This window comes from Phaseolus vulgaris, chromosome 1 (assembly GCF_051622355.1).
Source record: "Phaseolus vulgaris cultivar YP4 chromosome 1, ASM5162235v1, whole genome shotgun sequence".
Lineage (NCBI taxonomy): Eukaryota > Viridiplantae > Streptophyta > Magnoliopsida > Fabales > Fabaceae > Phaseolus > Phaseolus vulgaris.
Window position 1 is genome coordinate 34,133,824 of NC_143498.1, and position 18,844 is coordinate 34,152,667.

General features: G+C 36.6%; 2 protein-coding genes across 2 annotated transcripts; one reads left to right on the top strand and one right to left on the bottom strand.

The window, feature by feature from the left end:
* The first annotated feature begins 4,418 nt into the window (after positions 1-4,418).
* Positions 4,419-5,439, top strand: LOC137815884 (uncharacterized). The gene is made up of 2 exons (XM_068618993.2): positions 4,419-5,113; positions 5,217-5,439. The coding sequence occupies exons 1-2, from the start codon at positions 4,419-4,421 to the stop codon at positions 5,437-5,439; spliced, it is 918 nt and encodes a 305-aa protein (XP_068475094.1).
* Positions 5,440-16,077: 10,638 nt separating this feature from the next.
* On the bottom strand, positions 16,078-18,634 carry LOC137813932 (thioredoxin-like 1-1, chloroplastic). Its single transcript, XM_068616424.2, has 4 exons — positions 18,030-18,634; positions 17,307-17,483; positions 17,025-17,189; positions 16,078-16,671 (listed from the first exon to the last, which is right to left on the bottom strand). Exons 1-4 carry the CDS (start codon positions 18,291-18,293, stop codon positions 16,399-16,401), a joined length of 879 nt encoding a protein of 292 aa, XP_068472525.1. The 5' UTR covers positions 18,294-18,634; the 3' UTR covers positions 16,078-16,398.
* Between the last annotated feature and the right edge of the window lie 210 nt (positions 18,635-18,844).

Genomic DNA, 18,844 nt, shown 5'->3' on the forward strand with positions numbered 1-18,844 from the left:
TTTGAAGAATCCAAAACCCTTGGAAGGATGTTGAAGCCTTGGTTGTGCTTGTTGTTGCTGTGCTGGTTTAGTATAGTTCTGGGGTAGTTTGAGTGTTGTAATCCACCCCTTGATCGAATCTAAAGCATAGGCATTCTCAATCTTTGTGAAAGTAAAATGTTTTCAAACTAAGTTAAAACAACCGATTGTTTTGTCGAAACAACCGATTGTTTATACTTAGATGTTTTAAGAAAAGATTGAAAACTGTTTTTCAAATGGTTGAACTCTCAGAACCAAAACAACCGATTGATTGGAGGAAACAACCGATTGTTTGTTTTGGGACCATAACAGAAAAACTATTTTATCTTTGACTAAGCTTTAAATGATTTAAATGCTTACGCTCCAGTCATTAAATGCTTTGACCAATCTTTTAATGCAATTTAAGAGTTTGTTAAGATTTGATAACAAACTACATCTTTGAATATATTCAGAAAAACATATTTGAGAAAAAAATATTTGACAAGTTTTTGCTAAGAGTTTTTGAGTTTTTCAAAGAGCTGAGATTGCTGAAAGTTTGTGATTGATCAAAGTTTGTGGAATAGGATTCTGCTTGTATTGATTTCAGATTATCTTCTGTAACAAGTGTAATCCTTGTACTCTGTGAAACAAGTTTTCGTCTCTATGTTTGCTGAGATTAGTTGTGTGTTCTTGAGGGGATCAAGATCAGCGATCTTAGTGTTGGTGTGTTGGCCAAGAAGAGTGTGTGTCTTGAGGTGTTCAAGGTCACTTTCTTGGTTGTGGTGTAAGTGATCAAGGTGTGATTGCTTAGTGGATTTCCTCAGGGTTTTTGAGAAGACTGGATGTAGCTCTGGGTTTGGAGTGAACCAGTATAAACATCTGTGTACATTTTCTCTATCCCTAACTCTTTAGAATTCAGTTCTGATATTTGTTTACTGGTATAAACAACCGATTGTTTCTGCGAAACAACCGATTGTTTTCCCAGTGCTGTGGTTTTAGCTTTGTGTTTTGAAAAACTGATTTCTTAATCAAGGTATTTTTGAAGTATTTTCTTTCAAGGCTCAATAGATTGCGAGAACTCTCTTTAAACAATTCACCACCCCCCTCTCTCTAATTTAAAGCCATATATCCTAACAATAGCTCCCATGTCTCTAACAAGAATTAAAAATGTAAGTAAAGCTTCATACTCTACTTCATTATTTGAGGTGTTAAACTCAAAACTTAGTGATAATTCAAGCTGAAAATGTCTTGGTCTTTCCAATACAATCCCAGCTTGACTTCCCTTCTTGTTTGATGACCCATCTACATACAATAACCATGTCTCCTCTTCAATTGTTGTTGTCGGCAACTCAATTGTAAAATCTACAAGAGATTGTGCTTTGATTGTTCCACTCTGTTCGTATTTTATCTCGAAATCTGAAAGCTCTATTGATCATATGTTACCTGCTAATTTTGGTTTTCGTAAAACTTTTGCTATCAGACAGTTAGTTCTCACTATAATTTGATGATTATGAAAATATGGTTAGAGACGTCTTGCAGTATATACTAGGACAAGGGTTATTCTCTCTACAAGTTGGTATCTAGTTTCGACACTTTGTAAAGCCCAACTCACAAAATATATTGGTTTTTGTTTTGGGAGTTCTTGAATTAATTATGCTCCAATTGCTTCAGGAGATGTTGCTAGGTAAACAATGATTGGTTGGGATAACATTGGTTTCACAAGGATTGGAGGTTCCGCCAATAACTTCTTTATTATTGTGAAAGTTTGTTTGCACTTTTTATTCCAGTTAAAGGCTTATGTTTTTCTTAACAATTTGATAATTGGTTTTGTTCTTTCGGCCAACACTGGTAAAAATCTTGACAAGACAGTTAAATTTCTAACTAATCTTTGGACTTCCTACAAATTTTTTGGACTTTTCCTCGAAACTTCCCTCCTATTACACCGAAAATACACTTTTCTGGATTTAACCTCATATCATACCTCCTTATTGTTATGAATACTTCCTCCAAAGCTACTGCATGAGCTTCAATCTTACATGACTTAACAATCATGTCATTCACATAAACCTCTATCTTTCTCCCATTTTTTTCTTTAAACACCTTATCCATTAATGCTTGGTATGTTACCCCGCATTTTTCAATTCGAAAGGCATGACCCGATAACAATAATTTGCTATTTTAGTATTAAAAGTTGTTTTCGGCATGTCGGGTCCATACATTTGTATCTGATTCTACCCAAGTAAGCATCAAGAAAACTCAACATTGCTTTGACCGGATGCTCCATCAACTAATCGGTCTATGCTAGGTAACGAAGATTTATATTTTAATGTCTTATATTTGCCACTTGAAATTAGTATATAAATATCCTTCTATGTTTATCTTATTATTTACTAACTTAGGTTTCTATAATTTTATAAAAAAAAATAGTATTAAAAAATTATATAATCATACTTTAAAAATAAATTATTTATTTATTTTAAAATTTCCTAATTAAAAATGAATATAAATATCTAATTATTTTAAAATTGTTTAATTAAAAATAAATATATATATTTAATTTTTTATATTTTTCAAATAAGTTTTCTAATATTTATATTTTCAACTTTTTAATAGATAACATAGCAAAATGAAAAATATAAGTGATAAAAGATCAACAGAAACGGAATGGTAAGATATTATTTAATTTGATTAAATTTTATATTTAATTAAAATAAAACTAATTTGAATATTCAGTTTTTCTATTTGATTTGATTTTTTTTTCAAATCAAATTGATTTTATTAGTAGTTTTACATTTTCAAAATAATTTTTAAAGTAATTATTATAAAATTAAACATGTACTGGGCAGGGACTCGGTCAATGGTTTATCTTGAGAAATAGCTCAGTTCTCGGTATGGGCTGGCAAGTGGTTAGCTCGACTATTGGGCCTGGGTGGAGATTATGAGTACTTGGCCTAATGGAAGAGTCCGTTGAAAACAAATACAATGTGGCTGCCCCCACGTAGGAGCGGGACCTATGTCTATGCGCTTACAGATAATTGTGTATGTTTGTTTGTTGCATGTGGGATACGTACAACGTATTGTGAGAAATGCCGCTAAAACCCTAAAAGATAAGTGTGTACAGTCATAACAAAATAATGGAAGCCCATGTCAGGTGGGTTATTTGTTATTATTTTATCTGCTCAGTTCTTTTTTCAATTAAGATTTTATTCTCTCATTGTTGCACGTGCGGTTACATAAGGGGTTCAAGACCCCAGATGAAGGTACACTGTTTTTGCACACTAGACTAAAAACTGTTTACTTTTTGTGAGCCCTTACTAACTTGATCGTCAGAGTGCAATCAACAACGAGGACGCCCTCTGTCACAACGGAGCCAGGTTTCAGTTCAATAGAGAGACACAAGTCAATACTCAACTGCGGCAAATCCAAGAGAAGGCGTTCAACCTAGTCGACCAGCAGAAGAGTCAATCGGTGAGAACATTTGGCCCCCACCGTGGGGCCCGCTAAAAGTTGATCCCATCCACTTTTTTGTTCGAGTTCTCAGACGGAGATGCAGAATACTAGAAAAGTACCATCGGGACTAAAAGGAGGCAAGGCTCCCACACTGCAACAACTCATGGAGACAATAAGAAATCTCTAAGAGGCTAATGAGCAGTCTAGACAAGAGCAGGAAAGACTACGTGAGGAGTTGCATCAAAGCAATGAAGACCTACACCGAGATTTGCAATAGCGCGACCCACGTTTGGTAAGAGAGAGAGGGGAAAACCAACCTGTGAGGGATTGCTCTGAGCCCTTTTCACAAACGATTATGGATGAATTGGTGCCAGCGCATTACATTGCGCCCAAGATCATCTTTACGGGGGTAGAAGACCCCGAAAATCATCTCACGACCTTTAATGCCTAGATGATCATTTCGGGAGGATTAGACGTTGTTCGATGCAAAATGTTCATGAGTACTTTCACAGATACCACATTGTAGTGGTTTAGTGGACTCCCTGATGGCCACGTAACCTCTTTCGCACAGTTCGCCAGGATATTTCGGGAGTAGTTTGCCGCCAACCAGGTCAGACCCCCAGTGTTATATGACCTCTTCATCGTCAGGCAGAGAGGGGAAACGTTGAAGGAATACTTGAACAGGTTATGGGCGCTCACGGTAAGACTCCAAACCCATGACGAAGACGTCACCGCCTTTGAGCAAGGAATCGTTGTGGGACCATTCAACGACTCCTTGATTAAAAAATCCAGTAGAGACGTTCTTCGAGATCTGATGGAGATTTGTCACACACATTAACACCAAGGAGGCTGTAGCTACAAAGAATGGTAGGTTGTATTCCAAAATGTCTAAGTCAACAGAAGTGGTAAAGACCTCTTGACCTTTGAGCGTCAATGAGACCTCAACGAGGAAGAGGGCGAACTCAAGACACATGTCATACAAGAAGAGCGGACCCAAGACAAAGGGTGGGGAAGAAGAGACCCGCCCCAAGTTCTGGGTATCATACAAGGAGCTGATAGCATTGCCTGAGGTATCAGAGAAATTAAGGTTTCCCCAAAAGGCCGACACAAATCTATGGTCTAGAAAAGACCTTTGGTGTGAATTCCACAAAGGCTTCGGGCACAGTATTGAGCAGTGCCTAGTACTGGGCCACCAATTGATCGAGATGCTAAAAGAAGGTTTCTTGAAAGAGTATTTGGAAGCTAATCCAGAAGAGCCTCAAGGAGAGGCGATCTCAGGAGAGCAGACGCATGAAGTACCCGTCAACGGAGAGTTGAATACTATTTCAGGAGGATTCTCGGGGGGTGGTAGCATCGCCACCAAACGCAAAAGGTACGCAAGGGTCGTGATGTCCTTGGACATGAGAAGCACGGATACTTCGCCCGAGCCTGGCTTGAGTTTCAAGAAGTCTGACTTGGGAGATGTGGTTCCCCACGACAATGACCCAGTGGTGATATCCGTCATTATGGTAGGGAGGAGAGTGCACCAAGTTCTCATTGATCAAGGCAGCTTTGCAGATGTGATGTTTTGGTCAACGTTCGGCAATTTGCGGATATCCCCCGATCAGTTGAGGCCACACGATGGATGCTTGGTAGACTTTGCGGGGGACCAAGTAGAGGTACAAGGGTACGTTGAGGATGACCTTCTCCGATGATAAGGCCGCAAGGACCATTGTTATAAGGTACGTTGTAGTTAATATGCTTTCGGCCTATAACTTACTCTTGGGCAGACCCTCCCTAAACAGGCTGAGGGCGATAGCCTCAACCAAGCACATGAAGATGAAGTTGCCCTTACTAGATGGGGATGTGACCATTATTAAATCCGACCAGAAGGCTGCACGGAAATGCTATGAAAGTAGTCTGAAGAATAGAAGGAGGACGTACTCAGCAACTGCCATCCAAGGAGGAAGAACCGTTGAAGTCCTGGAGACTGAAATTGTCGACAGAAGATGACCAGGGCCCGCGGGTGACGTCCAGGAAAAAGAGATAGGTGGAAAGATGTTCAAGATGGGTGCTTCAGTAGACACAACATTGCAGGACAAGATAGTCGAAGTAATAGCCAAACATATGGACGCATTTGCTTGGTCCTCCGCTGACATGCCTGGGATAGACCCCGAATTCCTATATCGTAGACTCACTGTGGATGAAAGTGTCCGTCCAGTGGTCCATAGGAGGAGGAAGTTCAACGAGGAGAAACGCTTGATTATAAGGACAAAGACTCAAAAGTTGTTAGGTGTCAACCATATCAGGGAAGTTCAATATCCTGAGTGGTTGGCAAACGTAATATTTGTACAGAAGGCTAATGGGAAGTGGAGGATGTGCGTCGACTTCACAGATTGGAATAAAGCCTACCCCAAGGACTCATACCCTCTACCGAGCATCGACTCTTTGGTAGACACTGCTTCGGGTTGTCGCCTGTTGAGCTTTTTGGACGCATTCTCGAAGTATAATCAGATACGTATGCACCCAGTGATGAAAACAAGACCGCCTTTATGACCAAATTTGCAAGTTACTGCTATAAGGTCATGCCCTTTGGCCTTAAGAACGCTGGTGTCACATATTAGAGGTTGATGGACAGAATTTTGGCTCCCTTTTTCGGGCGAAGTGTAAGGCATACGTAGAAGACATGGTCGTGACATCCTTAGAGAAAGGTCAACACATCATTGATATGGAAGAGTTGTTTGCGAGAATAGCCAAGTACAACTTAAAGTTGAACCCAGAGAAGTGCGTATTTGGAGTAGAGGCAGGAAAGTTTCTCGGTTTTCTGTTGACCGAGAGGGACATAGAGGCTAACCCTGACAAATGTGTTGCAATTATTGGAATGAGAAGTCCCGCTAACGTAAAGGAGGTCCAACAATTAACTGGACGCATGGCTGCCCTGTCCCGCTTCCTATCAGCTAGTGGTGATAAGGGGTACCCATATTTTCAATGCTTGAGGAAGAACAATAGATTTACCTAGACGAAGGAATGCGAGGAAGCCTTCGTCAAGCTGAAGGAGTATTTGGCTAGTCCTCCTATCCTAGGCAAACCATCCCCAGGTACACCCCTCCGTCTTTATTTCGCCATCACAGACCGAGCAATTAGCTCGATAATCGTGTAGGACCTGGTCCAAGCACAGAGATCGATCTACTTCGTCAGTAAAGTATTACAAGGACCAGAGGAGCATTACCAAGCTATTGAGAAGGCGGCCTTGACAGTGGTATACACAGCTTGAAGACTTTGTCATTACTTTCAGAGCTTCACAGTGATAATAATGTCTGATTTACCCATTCGTAAGGTCTTGCAAAAACTTGACCTAGCAGGAGGAATGGTCCGCTGGTCTGTGGAATTGTCTGAATTCGACATAGAGTGCGAGCCACGGGGGGCAGTTAAAGGACAAGCGTACGCCGACTTTATGGTGGAACTTGTAACTGAAGGGTAGTGTCCTGACCCTGGGAATTTTCGGTGGATCTTATCGGTCGATGGATCCTCTAACCAGTAGGGTAGCGGAGCAGGGGTCATTCTTGAGGGTCCCAGAGGTTTACTGATTGAGCAATCCCTGAAGTTTGCATTCAAAGCCAATAATAACCAGGCGAAGTACGAGGCCTTGATAGCAGGAATGCTACTAGCACAAGAGTTGGGAGCTCAGAATTTGTTGGTAAAAAGAGATTCGCTGCTTGTTAAAGGGCGGGTGTCAGGAGAATATCAAGCCAATAACCCACAATTGGCTTTATATCTAAAGTATGTTATAATGTTGAGAAAGAGTTTCACCGATTTTAAATTGATACATGTGTCTCGGGAGCAAAATACCCGAGCTGACTTCTTGGCCAAGTTGGCAAGCCTGGGAAAGGGAGGCCGACATAGGTCGGTAATTCAAGAGACGTTAAAATCACCTTGCACTACGGGAGAAAGGAGGGAAGAAGAGGTGCAAGTAGAGGTTTTGGAGATAAGCCCGACACATGGGAAGAGTCACAAGTCGTTGACTCAGGAAACCCTGAGAGTTCCCTAACTAGTTATGTACGAGATACCATCGGACAAACTAGTTGTCGTTTCACAGGCTTACCTTAAGGAAACCTGGATTACCCAATACTAGTATTACCTAGCTGACGGCTTGCTCCCTGTCGAACCTACACAAGCTAAGATGATCAAAAGGAACGCGAGGAGATACACCTTGATTGATGGCAAACTGTTTCGTCCTGGATATGCTCAACTGACACTCACGTGCGTTAGTGGGGACTAGTGTGTCCGAATAATCTCGGAGCCGCATGAAGGAATTTGCGACAGTCATATAGGTGGTCGAGCACTGGCATTGCAAGTTACCCGAGCTGGGTTTTATTGGCCAACTTTGAAGGAAGACTGCGAGGGGTACACTCTGTTAGAATTGTCTCATCTTCTCTTTTTTGTTTCATTTGTACTTGGTCCTTTATCACTTGTGAGGGTGTTAAAGGATAAAGTACAAACTTATTTTCCTTATGAGTGAAAGTAATATCATTGGTAAGACCATTATTCATAGTTTTCTTATCAAATTTTCATGGTCTTCCCAATAAGATATGACAAGCTTCCATGGGAACTACATCACATAAAACTTCATCTTTATAATTTCCCACATAAAATTGTACTTTCACTCGCTTGTCTACAGTTAATTCCCCATCTTCATTGATTTATTGAATTTTGTAAGGTTTTGGATGAGGTATTAATTGTAGATCAAACTTCTCAACCATCCTAGAACTACAACAATTGCAACAAGAACCACTATCCACAATGACAGGACAAACATTTTCTAAAACTTTGCACCTTGTGTGAAAAATGTTCTCTCTTTGTGTTTCATGGTGAGCACTAGGTTGGTTGTTGAGGGTTCTTGTAATCATCATTAGTTCTCCCTCACAAGGATATGCCCCCTCACTATTTTTTTTCTCCTCTCCCTCACTAGACTCATCTTGACTACTACTCATCCCTCCCTCTTAAGATCATAGTTCTTTTATAAGGACATTGGGATGCTATATGACCTCTACCAAGACACTTAAAGCATTGAATGTCTCTACTGCGGGGTTGTGAGTTGGACACATCTTTTCCTACACTCTTGAGAGTCTCTCTAGATTTTTTTTTTGAAATGTTCTCCCCCCTTTCTTTTCTATGCTCTCTCTTGAGATAAGAGATAGAGTTGGAACTCTCCTTGCGATTTGATCCTTTTCTCAAATTTTGTTGCTAAACTTTAATGGAAAGTTAGACCAAATCATTCAAGTCCCTATAGGGCAAGAGTCCCTATAGTTGTTGTGATGGCATTGAGCTCTTCTCTTTTATGGTTTTTGGGTGGTTTGCGGAAGCTTAATGGTTTGTAGATGGATCAAGGCACTCCTAGGAGGTGTGGTAGCCTTGTAGGTGCATGATAGGTAGGGAATTAGGAGAGGTTCGGTCAGCTCCTTTTGGTTGGTGAAAGAGATGAAGATTAAAGCCCTAAATCTAGAGAGATTTAGGCAAGGAGTATGTATGGCACAAATTTGGCAGCATATCTATACTCAAAAGTAATCTTGGATTTACATGAGGTAGGCTCCTCCTTAAATAGCCTAGGAGGACCGTAAATGTTAAAGCAAATGAAAAGCAAATGCAAGCCAAACTACATGCAAAAGTGAGCACATGGAAGCACATGGAGCACATGGCACATGGGAGCACATGGGACACCTAGCCTTCACATGGCCGGCCTAGATCAGTTTAGGAGGTTCTAGAAACCGTAAACTAACCTAGGTAATCCTAGCTTAATCCTAATTTTCAAACTAAACAAGGTTCACAATTCTATGCTATTTGCACCACAAATAAAGTTATGCTACGCTTGATGGGCTTCTTGGAACATGTATAGATATGTTTCCCTTCCATCCGTGGCCTTGTCCCAATCTTCATCATCTCTCTTGGACATGGACCTTGTGGTTGGTCCTAGACGGCCTTGTGGTTCTAGACGGCCTTGTGGTCCTAGACGGTTTTGTGGTTGACCTTCATGTAAGGTGGTGCTTGGCCCTCTTCCATCATGTTGGGCCTGAACTTGGGCTTGAGTTTGGCCTTCTTCCATCACATTGGTTAAGCCAATAGACGCCAAGGTGTAATGATTTTAAATAATGATAATGATAATGAAATTTTTTATTCATTTTGATCACATTCTTCATTTTAGGTTCATTGTTTGCAAATTTATAGATGATCTGACATTTACTCGATTTTTGTTATAATTTAATAATAAATATATTCATTAACAAAACTTTACTTTTTTTGAATGACAGGAAAAATGAAAGACATCCTGAATACCAATCTTTATTTGGTGTCTAAGAATTTATTACTACAAAATCATGACATTGCAAATTACTGTTTTCTTCTTTAGAACATATTTATATAGAAATATATGTACATTTGTACATTTATCATGTATAACTACTATGTTGACTATGTTCCGATCACAATACATCAGTAGTGCACTTAAATAATTTGTGTCTTTCTCATGTGTATTCGTATTTATTAAAATGAATTATAAATTTATATTGTTAATATAAGCCTGCGACAATGTTTATTCAAATTTTAATATTAAACATAAATATATGTAAATAATAAAAATAAAAAATGTATATAAAAAATTTGTTTATTAATATTAGAAAAAATATCAATTGATCCAACTTATTTTATTTAAGTGTTTACAACAAAGTAATAAAGTCTTAGTATCACATCATGAAAGACAAAATGCATATGGATTATAATGTTTTACCTCACGGATATAGATGGAAAAAAAAAATATATATATATATATAATATATTTATACTTTATATAAATGATAAGATGTGCATATAAAAAGCTTACACAATACTACTCTTAACATATAATGATTTTATTATTTTTGTAATATTCTCTCGTTCTAGAAAATATTGTACAATCTTGACTTTTATCTAGTTGAGACAAAAATAATTTGAACTATACTTAATAAGTTAATGTTAAGTATCATAACATTTCTTGAAATAGAAATATTCCTTCAATGTTGCATATAATTGAAAAATGTTCTCCCTTAACTCTAAGGTTGTGTTTGCTTCCGCTTGAGTACTGCAAAATAAGAAGATGTTTTGTGTTTGTTTCAAGTGATACATGAGGGAGAAGGGAAGTAAAAAGAAAAGTTGAATGGATTTTTGGGCTTCACATTGTTGAAGAGAAAGTTGAAGGGAGAAGAGAAAGTCCCATAGACTTCTCTAACTTACATTTTTACCCTCATTGAAAGATAATTAAAATCATTTAATTTTAATAATTTTTTTAAATAAACTGTACATAACCAAATAAATATAAATAATAATAATAATAATAATGTGAAGTATTATTAATACTAATAATATAAATACTAAAATTATAATAATATTTAAAATTAATTTATATAATAATTATAAAATTATAAATAACAATATTAAATAAAATAAATTTTTAAAATAATGATAATAAATGTAAATCAAATAATTTTAATAAATAATAATAATATTATTATTAATTATTTTATTTTATTTTATTTATATTAAATATTAATAATAATAAAAATATATAATTATTTATAAAATAAATAAATTTATATAATAATAAATAATATTAATCATCTAAAATACTTAATTAATTTTTTATATATTAAATAAATTTGTAAAAAAAAAAATCAATCACACTCATCATATTATTTATAATTTTTTTATGAAAAAATTTTATGTTCTAAAAATAATAAGGAACTTGTATTTTTATATTTCATAATTTATTATTTAAATATTCTAAAGATAAAGGTAAATTTGTAAATTTACATTTTTATACATTAAAAAAAATTAAAATTTTATCACAACCATCTCATCACTCTCAAACTTCAATAAACTTTCCTCACACATATACTCTAACATACTTCAATCCAAACACCCTTAACTTTCTTCACACTTCTACTTTCTTCACAATTCCACTTTCTCACACCCTCAACTTTCTACTCCCCTACACTCTCTAATCCAAACAAAGCCTAAATACTCTCAGAATGTATAAAATTGAAGTGTTATATAAGTTTAAAGAAGAAAAATATGTTAGATTAGATTTACTAACACTAGCGCAGAAATGCTAATCAAATGCGGTTATTTTACATTTACAAATGCGGTTATAGAGCCGCATTTGATCAGCACGCAGTTGTAAATCAGAGAAATACAAATGCGGCTATAGAGCCGCATTTGTAAATGCGATTTATGAATGCGGTTATTTCAAATAACCGCATTTGTATATTCTTTTGAATGAGCTCGCATTTGTATATTCTTCTGACTGAGCTGGGGTTTTAGGGGCACATTGTTGGTGAAGAGTGGAAGGGGAGAAGAGGAAACACGGCAACTGCGGCGAGTGCGGCGGCGGAGCAGCGAGAGCGAAATGCGACAGCGGCGGAAGCCATGGAAGAGGAAACAAGAAAATAAGGGGCAATGTACCTTCGAAAATGAAGAACTTCGCAACCAGAGAAAACGAAGAACAGATATGAGCGCAAACGAAGAATGAACGAAACTGTTGAGGGCCTAAAATTTTTAGGGTAAAAACCATTTACAAATGCGGCTAAACTTAAAAACCGCATTTGTAAATCAAACTTTTTGATTTACAAATGCGGTTATTCAAATAACCGCATTTGTAAATCAAGCGTTTTGATTTACAAATGCGGTTATTTAAATAACCGCATTTGTAAATCAAAATAATTTCAAAAATGCCACCGCATTTTTTACGAATGCGTTTAAGCGCTGAACCGCATTAAATAAGGAGCGTTCTTTTCTTATTTTTGTACTAGTGTAAAATATATTCACAATCAATTTGTCCATTTAAAATTGTGTGACTATACTAATCAAACACTGATCTTACGAAAATTGTAAAAAATTTAAATACACCATTCAACAATCATTTCTTGTTGTATATTCTAGTTGTTTTTCAAATACACCATTACCATCATGTTTATTCTAGTTATTTTTCAGCATTTATATTTCCAATCTTCACGTACAATCACAATAAATGTTATTTTATTTATTGCTTTTTAATAATATTTGTCTAGGAAGAGTTGGAAAGGGAAAGAAAATGAAAATAAGATGGTTTATATATAACAGTTATAACATTTATAATTTTGATTTAACAACTAACGTATGATTATATTAATCATTATTTATAAGTATATTTTTATTATTAAATTAATATATTTATTGAATATTAAATATAAAGGCACTCGTTTGTTTTAGAGATATAATTTTTATAATATCGAATTTTATAGATAGAGAAAACTTATCTAGTTAAAAGGGAATTGCAGAAGTTTTTCCTGGTAAAAGATACTTCCATTTCCTTTTCTTGTTGCAATTAATAATCCTTCTCATCAAGTATTAACAAAAATTTTAAATTCACTTTTTTTTTTCATTTCTAAAATTATAAAAAAAAAACATGTTTCTTTATTTGTGTTAACATTTGATCCTGCCGGTTGACTCGAGTGCCAGAGTTTTGCCACGTCAAAGGTATCTTCTCTTGATCAGCTTTGCACCACGTTAGCTTCCGTCCTTCACACCTCGATTCTCCGCAAGAACCTGAAAAAGACAGAGTGGCGCCGCTGCGGCCGATCGCACTCCGACGCTCAAGTCAGTGACGAAATCACCAAATATTAAGAGAGAAAAGCTTAAACTCAAGGAACCGTGCAAATGTTCTCTCAGCTTACTCAAGTGTTCTCAAAGGCCTAAAGAAGTGTTCTAAACGCGCGTACCTCAGAAGTTCGTTAGAGTTCCTTATATACCTGAGCACTTTCTCTCTCCTGACGGTTACCCCTCTGGACACGTGGCTCACATCCAGCTGTACACGTGTCACCATCTGGAGCCACCTTCTACTTGAGCGTCACCTCTACTCTTCAAGCTATTCGACTAAGTTACCCATGCGAGGAGTAACTACAGCTTCCTTGGAGCGCGACCCCTTAAGCGGCGTGTACGGGGTGTCACCATGTACACCTTCTCTGTGGTCTCGCCTGCTGCTATCACGATCTGCTTTACTTGCACATCGTGCATGTTCTGGTAAACTGTTCCCTTGCCTCGACCTCTGGCTAGGGAATGATCATCTGATAACTTCGTCCTTCGTACTAGTACCCTTTGAAAGCCTTAAGCAAGCCTTCCTGATCCTTCGACGATGTGCCCCTTTCGGCGGTCTCTGACCACTTGGTCGCCTAAGCTCACATACGACGACTATGACACAAGCCTGGTGACCGCCGGTTAGACATGCTAGAGATCGGAGAACGCCAACTTAACGATTGGCGACTACACAGACTTCCCGATGTACTTCCCTTCTGTCAGCCAGGTGTTCCGCTCAACACGCCTATATTATCGCTTGCTGCCACGTCATCACTTCCGACTACCTGATCGGTACACAAGCCCCCTAGTTTTAGCTGAGACTTGACCAACGAAAAGACTAAGAGGTCACGTCATTGTCGATCTACGTGGCGCTGGTACGGACTTCCGTACGTCCGTACCCTCTGCTTTTCTGACGCTCCACCAACCTCTTTTTCCATCACTCGACACGTGGCTTCATCAACGGTCGTCTTCAACTGCCGTTTGCGCTTCCGAAAACGTTCGAAAACCCCTTAAACCCTTTGCGCTTCCACTGTTCCATCATCTTTCTTCACTCTCAAGCGTTCTAAGTATTTTCTCTGCGAACCACGAAGCTTCTCGTCACTCTCAATCTCCAACTTTCTTCAACGCTCATCCGATCACAAAAAGGTAACCCATCGTCTTTCGGTTAACTGATGCCGCCAATCCCTTCTGTCAGCCAGGTGTTCCGCTCAACACGCCTATATTATCGCTTGCTGCCACGTCATCACTTCCGACTACCTGATCGGTACAACATTCAAATTAATAAATTTAGTCTTTTAATTTTAAAAAATATTTGAATTTAGTTTATCTGTCATTAGTCCCTACTAAATATTAAGCTTGAACATTAAAAGAGAATAAATTCATATATTTAAATTTAAATTAATAAAAAGTACTGGAAGTAAAATCATATTCAAACAAAAAGATGAGCACTAAAAATGCTATTTATTTCAGTTGATTAAACAACATATTTGATAAGTGTGAGTTGTTGTAATTTCTCTACATTTTTTAATTTCTATCGATTATAAGAAAATAGACTTAAATCTATTTTTTCTTTTTACAATTTGTAAACTTTCAAATTTTGGTTCTTATAAATTTTTAATTATATATATATATATATATTAATTTTGTAATTTAAACAATTTCGATTCACTATCATTCAATTGTTATCAGAAAATATAATCTTATTTGTATGAATAAAAGTTATTAAACTTTACTATTAATATTTTGGATAGATAAGTAATTGATCTTTCTATTATTTAAAAATACGTAATATTTTTTGTTAGCAGTTATATGACATGTAGATCAAAATTATTTAATTTAGAAAATCAGAAAACCAAATTTTTAATTAAAATTTGATAAAAAAAAAAATTACACATTGAGAAAAGTATATAATAGCAAAAGAAGATTTAGAAATAAAAGTACTAAAGACACAATCTTTAAATTATGAAATTATTGTATGAGTGAAAATGGAAGAGACAAATGGGTGGAGTAGCACATAAGCATGTGAATGATGAGACTTAACAGCAAAGAAGAGATTCAAAATCTGCAGTGGACCACGTTGTTTGAACACTTGAGCAAAGCAAAAAAGGCCACGTTCACCCCTACATCAACACACCATTTTTCTTCTTTCTTTTGGTTTCATGTCACAGATACAAATCTCCAGCCACCTATTTCTTTCCATTTGCCTAAATATTTCCCAACACTCCAAACTCTTCTTCAACCAATCTCCTTTTTCCCAACCAAATCTTCCATATCTTTTAAGCCTATCTTTTAAGATATTTTGTGCCATCTTTTTAAGGCTGTCTTTTATTAAATATTTATTCTCTGATTTTTTTTTTATTATCAAGTACCATTAATTTAACTTTGTTATCAATCTTACAAAAATAAGTCAACTTGATCAGTGTTATTAAGATAAAACTATTGACTTATTGAAATTATAAGTTGGTTTTATAAATCTAAAGAAATTTTGTTTAATAAAGAGATGGGAACTAGATAAATGAGTAGTTGCACCATCCAAAAATTCACAAATGGCATGCTTCTCTGCCTAATGTTCTACTTTTTAATGAAGGTTCTCGAATGTATATGAAGATAAGAAAAAACACTAGTTTTTTTTCTAAACTTTCACTTTACAACTAAACTTTCACTTTACAACCCCCTTTGAATAATAAAACCCCTTTTGAATAATAACATATTTTGTTTTTCCTAATAAAAATTAATATAAACAAAGTTTTAAAATAAAATAATAATACAGTTGATTGTGAAATAAATAAAATAATAATATATTTCAAGTGAATGTGAATGCGATGTCTACCTATAAACAATGTTTAGATAAACAACTTTAAAAAATACTATTTTTTTCTGATTTATATACGGTAGTTTTTTTTTCGAAGTTGTATTTGTAACTGAAAAACTAAATCATGTTATTTCCAGAATTTCTAAAGTGGCCAAAAATAATAATACAAAACCAGGGAAAATAATTAAATATTACAAGTATTGTTCAGAGAAAGAAACAAATTATCCATTGATAAATAAAATGACATTCATTTTACAACCATAGGAAATGATTCCTCCTCACAAAAAAGGGTAACTACTAATTCCACAACTTCTATCTTCCCTAATCCCAGCAAGGCATGGATCCAAAAAGACATGCCATGGAGGAATACCTTATAAGTATACTATCACACTATTTGACTTTATCTTCAATGAAATCTTCAATGACTGCATGAAGATATATTGCAGTAAAAAACCCTAGTATATACTGTACAAGGGATGGAATGGAATCAGATGATGGGTTTTGCTTACAAACTGACCACATCATCTCCCAGCAGTGGTCAAGGTTCTCTCTTGGGAGACCTCAGAATTGAGGGTCAGTGAAGGTAAAGGAAGAGATTCTGAACTAGGAACAGGAGCAGGAGCAGTTGCCAACCCTTCATTTGCGTGTTCAGGTTGTAAAGGTTTTGGCAAGGTAAAGGAAAGATCTTTGTTGGCAGCAAGAGCTAGGAGCTCTTTCTCCTCTAACCCTTTGGTTGGGCCCAAGCTGCATCTATCTGGGGAGTGTTTGGCCAATGCGTCTCTAAACTTCTTGATCTGTAATTAAATCAAATTTCATCAGCATCTTCAAATTGAATAATGTTACTAATAAGGAATCTATCATATTACAATAAAGAAACAAAAGTCATGTATTTCAAGATCTCACTATTCAAGTAGTTTGTAAATCTTTGATCTGAGGTTGAAAGAATTCATCATGTCATAATGAACAATTAGTTAAATGCCAATAACACATAACTACTGAGTTAGAGAGGAAAGTTAAATCTCCTTAACAGAACAAAAAACATAGCTGTGCCACCCGATTTCACACATACATTATATGAATTAACCAAATAGGACATAATATTTTCAAACCAGATATGAAATAAAATTGAGATAGCATGTATACTAACCGTGGCATTGGTGCAGCTAAAGCTACATAATCGACCATGAGCACCTCTATAGAAGCGGAAGAAGGGTAGAACATGGACATTGAGGCTATAACACATGGACTTATGCTCCTCATAGTTCACCTGAAGGAATTGAACATCAGGATTCATCTCTGCCAGTTGACATATCTGTCATGACATAAACCAAGGAACATCAGAACCACGAGACACATTAACAGATCATAAAATCAAAAAACGTCATGTGGGTTGTTGATCTGTGAATTGGATCAAGGGGATGACGAATACCTTAGGGTGAAGGGCTTTGCAGCCACCACAACCAGGAGAGAAGAAATCAACCACCACCAACTTGTCCCCTGCGTTTAACAGTGATTCCACAAGGTCTTGGGCCGAAGTCACCTCTTTCATGTTGGGTTGAAGCCCCTTTTCCCACCATTTTTGAACTTTCCCTATTCTAAGGGTCATCTGTAAAATTCCACAGGAAAGGTTCAGAAACCCCGTGAGGAAAACACAAAATCTTGCCCGAATAAAATATAAACATATGTAATTTGGAAAGTTCGCAGGAAAATTAACAAAATTCAAACAAAATCATACGGTTCCTAATTCCTAAAAAGAATAAAAAATAAAACATATTGTAAGGTTACAGGCAAAACTCCACAAGCTCCAAAAACCCCTTTGACTACACAAAATCTCACCAAAATAAAATAAAATATAAGCAATTTCGAATCTTTTCACAAAATTCCCACAAAAAAGCGTTTAATTACCTTTAAAATCCAGGATATATAAAATACACATGACTCAAATGGCCATCTACAATACTTGACAAGAAATTTCCACAAACCCGTCAGAAAAACACAAAACCTTCCCAATAAAAACTAACAAAATAGAAGCAACTTGGAAACAAACATGCCACGCAAATTAACAAAATTCTCACCAACAAAAAGGTTCTAATTCCTTAAAAGATGGAATAGGGATAAAGCAAATTCCATAAGAGGTAGTAATATTAAAAACCTGAGCAGCAGTTGACGCTCTCAACCGCGAACTGACCCTGTTGGGCTTTCCTCTATTTACACGAAAGAGAAGCTGTTTACCCTGAAACTCAGAAGAAGGGGACCAAGATCTGAGAATCGGAGACTTTAACTTGAGAGAAGGAGACCCTCCGACGCCAGAAACAAAGGTACAAGTATCAGGAACCGTCGACACCCTTCGATGGTGGCGTTGACTACTACCAAGCAAAGAAGAAACGAAACTCGCCTTGGTAAAAACTTCAGCCATTAAATTTTCCTCCGCTTCAAAGCCCACAACAAATGAACAAAGCAGAAAAGATCTCTTGTTATGTTAGGGAGAGAAGAAGAAGAAGACGACGCTGAAAAGAAAAGGGTGCGCAGAAAATAACTTTATCCGCAAGTGATCGCAAATCCACATGTAAAGTTGCGAGCTTGAAATTGAAATTGAAATCGAAATAAACGATAAAATAGAAGTTGAATAAATGAAAAAAAAAATGAGAGTAGATAAAGTTGAACTGTCGTTCAGTTGACGGCTGTGATGGCGCAACGCGGATATCGACGGCTGCAGAGTGATCATGGCAGACACGCGGCGAATGGCTGCGGTTGCGTAGATAAACGCGATTGGATAAGGGACGTTTAAGGTAGGAGGTGGGACCCGCACTTGAGGTGGAGTTCGCTGTATGTAACGACACGTGTTTAATTTGATCACTGATATTTTTTGGATAATAAAAAGGGCTTTAACCGCTTTTTTTTTCTCTCACTTCGTCAAATGAATTTCGTTTGAGTCATGATATTTTAATACTTTCACATTTTTCTTAT

Coding starts and splice junctions, on each gene's coding strand:
- LOC137813932 (XM_068616424.2), bottom strand. CDS start 18,293: ATGGCTGAAGTTTTTACCAAGGCGAGTTTCGTTTCTTCTTTGCTTGGT. Junction 17,190..17,306: donor GCAAAGCCCTTCACCCTAAG/GTATTCGTCATC, acceptor ATGTCATGACAG/ATATGTCAACTGGCAGAGAT. Junction 16,672..17,024: donor TTAGCTGCACCAATGCCACG/GTTAGTATACAT, acceptor ATTTAATTACAG/ATCAAGAAGTTTAGAGACGC.
- LOC137815884 (XM_068618993.2), top strand. CDS start 4,419: ATGTCATACAAGAAGAGCGGACCCAAGACAAAGGGTGGGGAAGAAGAG. Junction 5,114..5,216: donor GACCAAGTAGAGGTACAAGG/GTACGTTGAGGA, acceptor ACTCTTGGGCAG/ACCCTCCCTAAACAGGCTGA.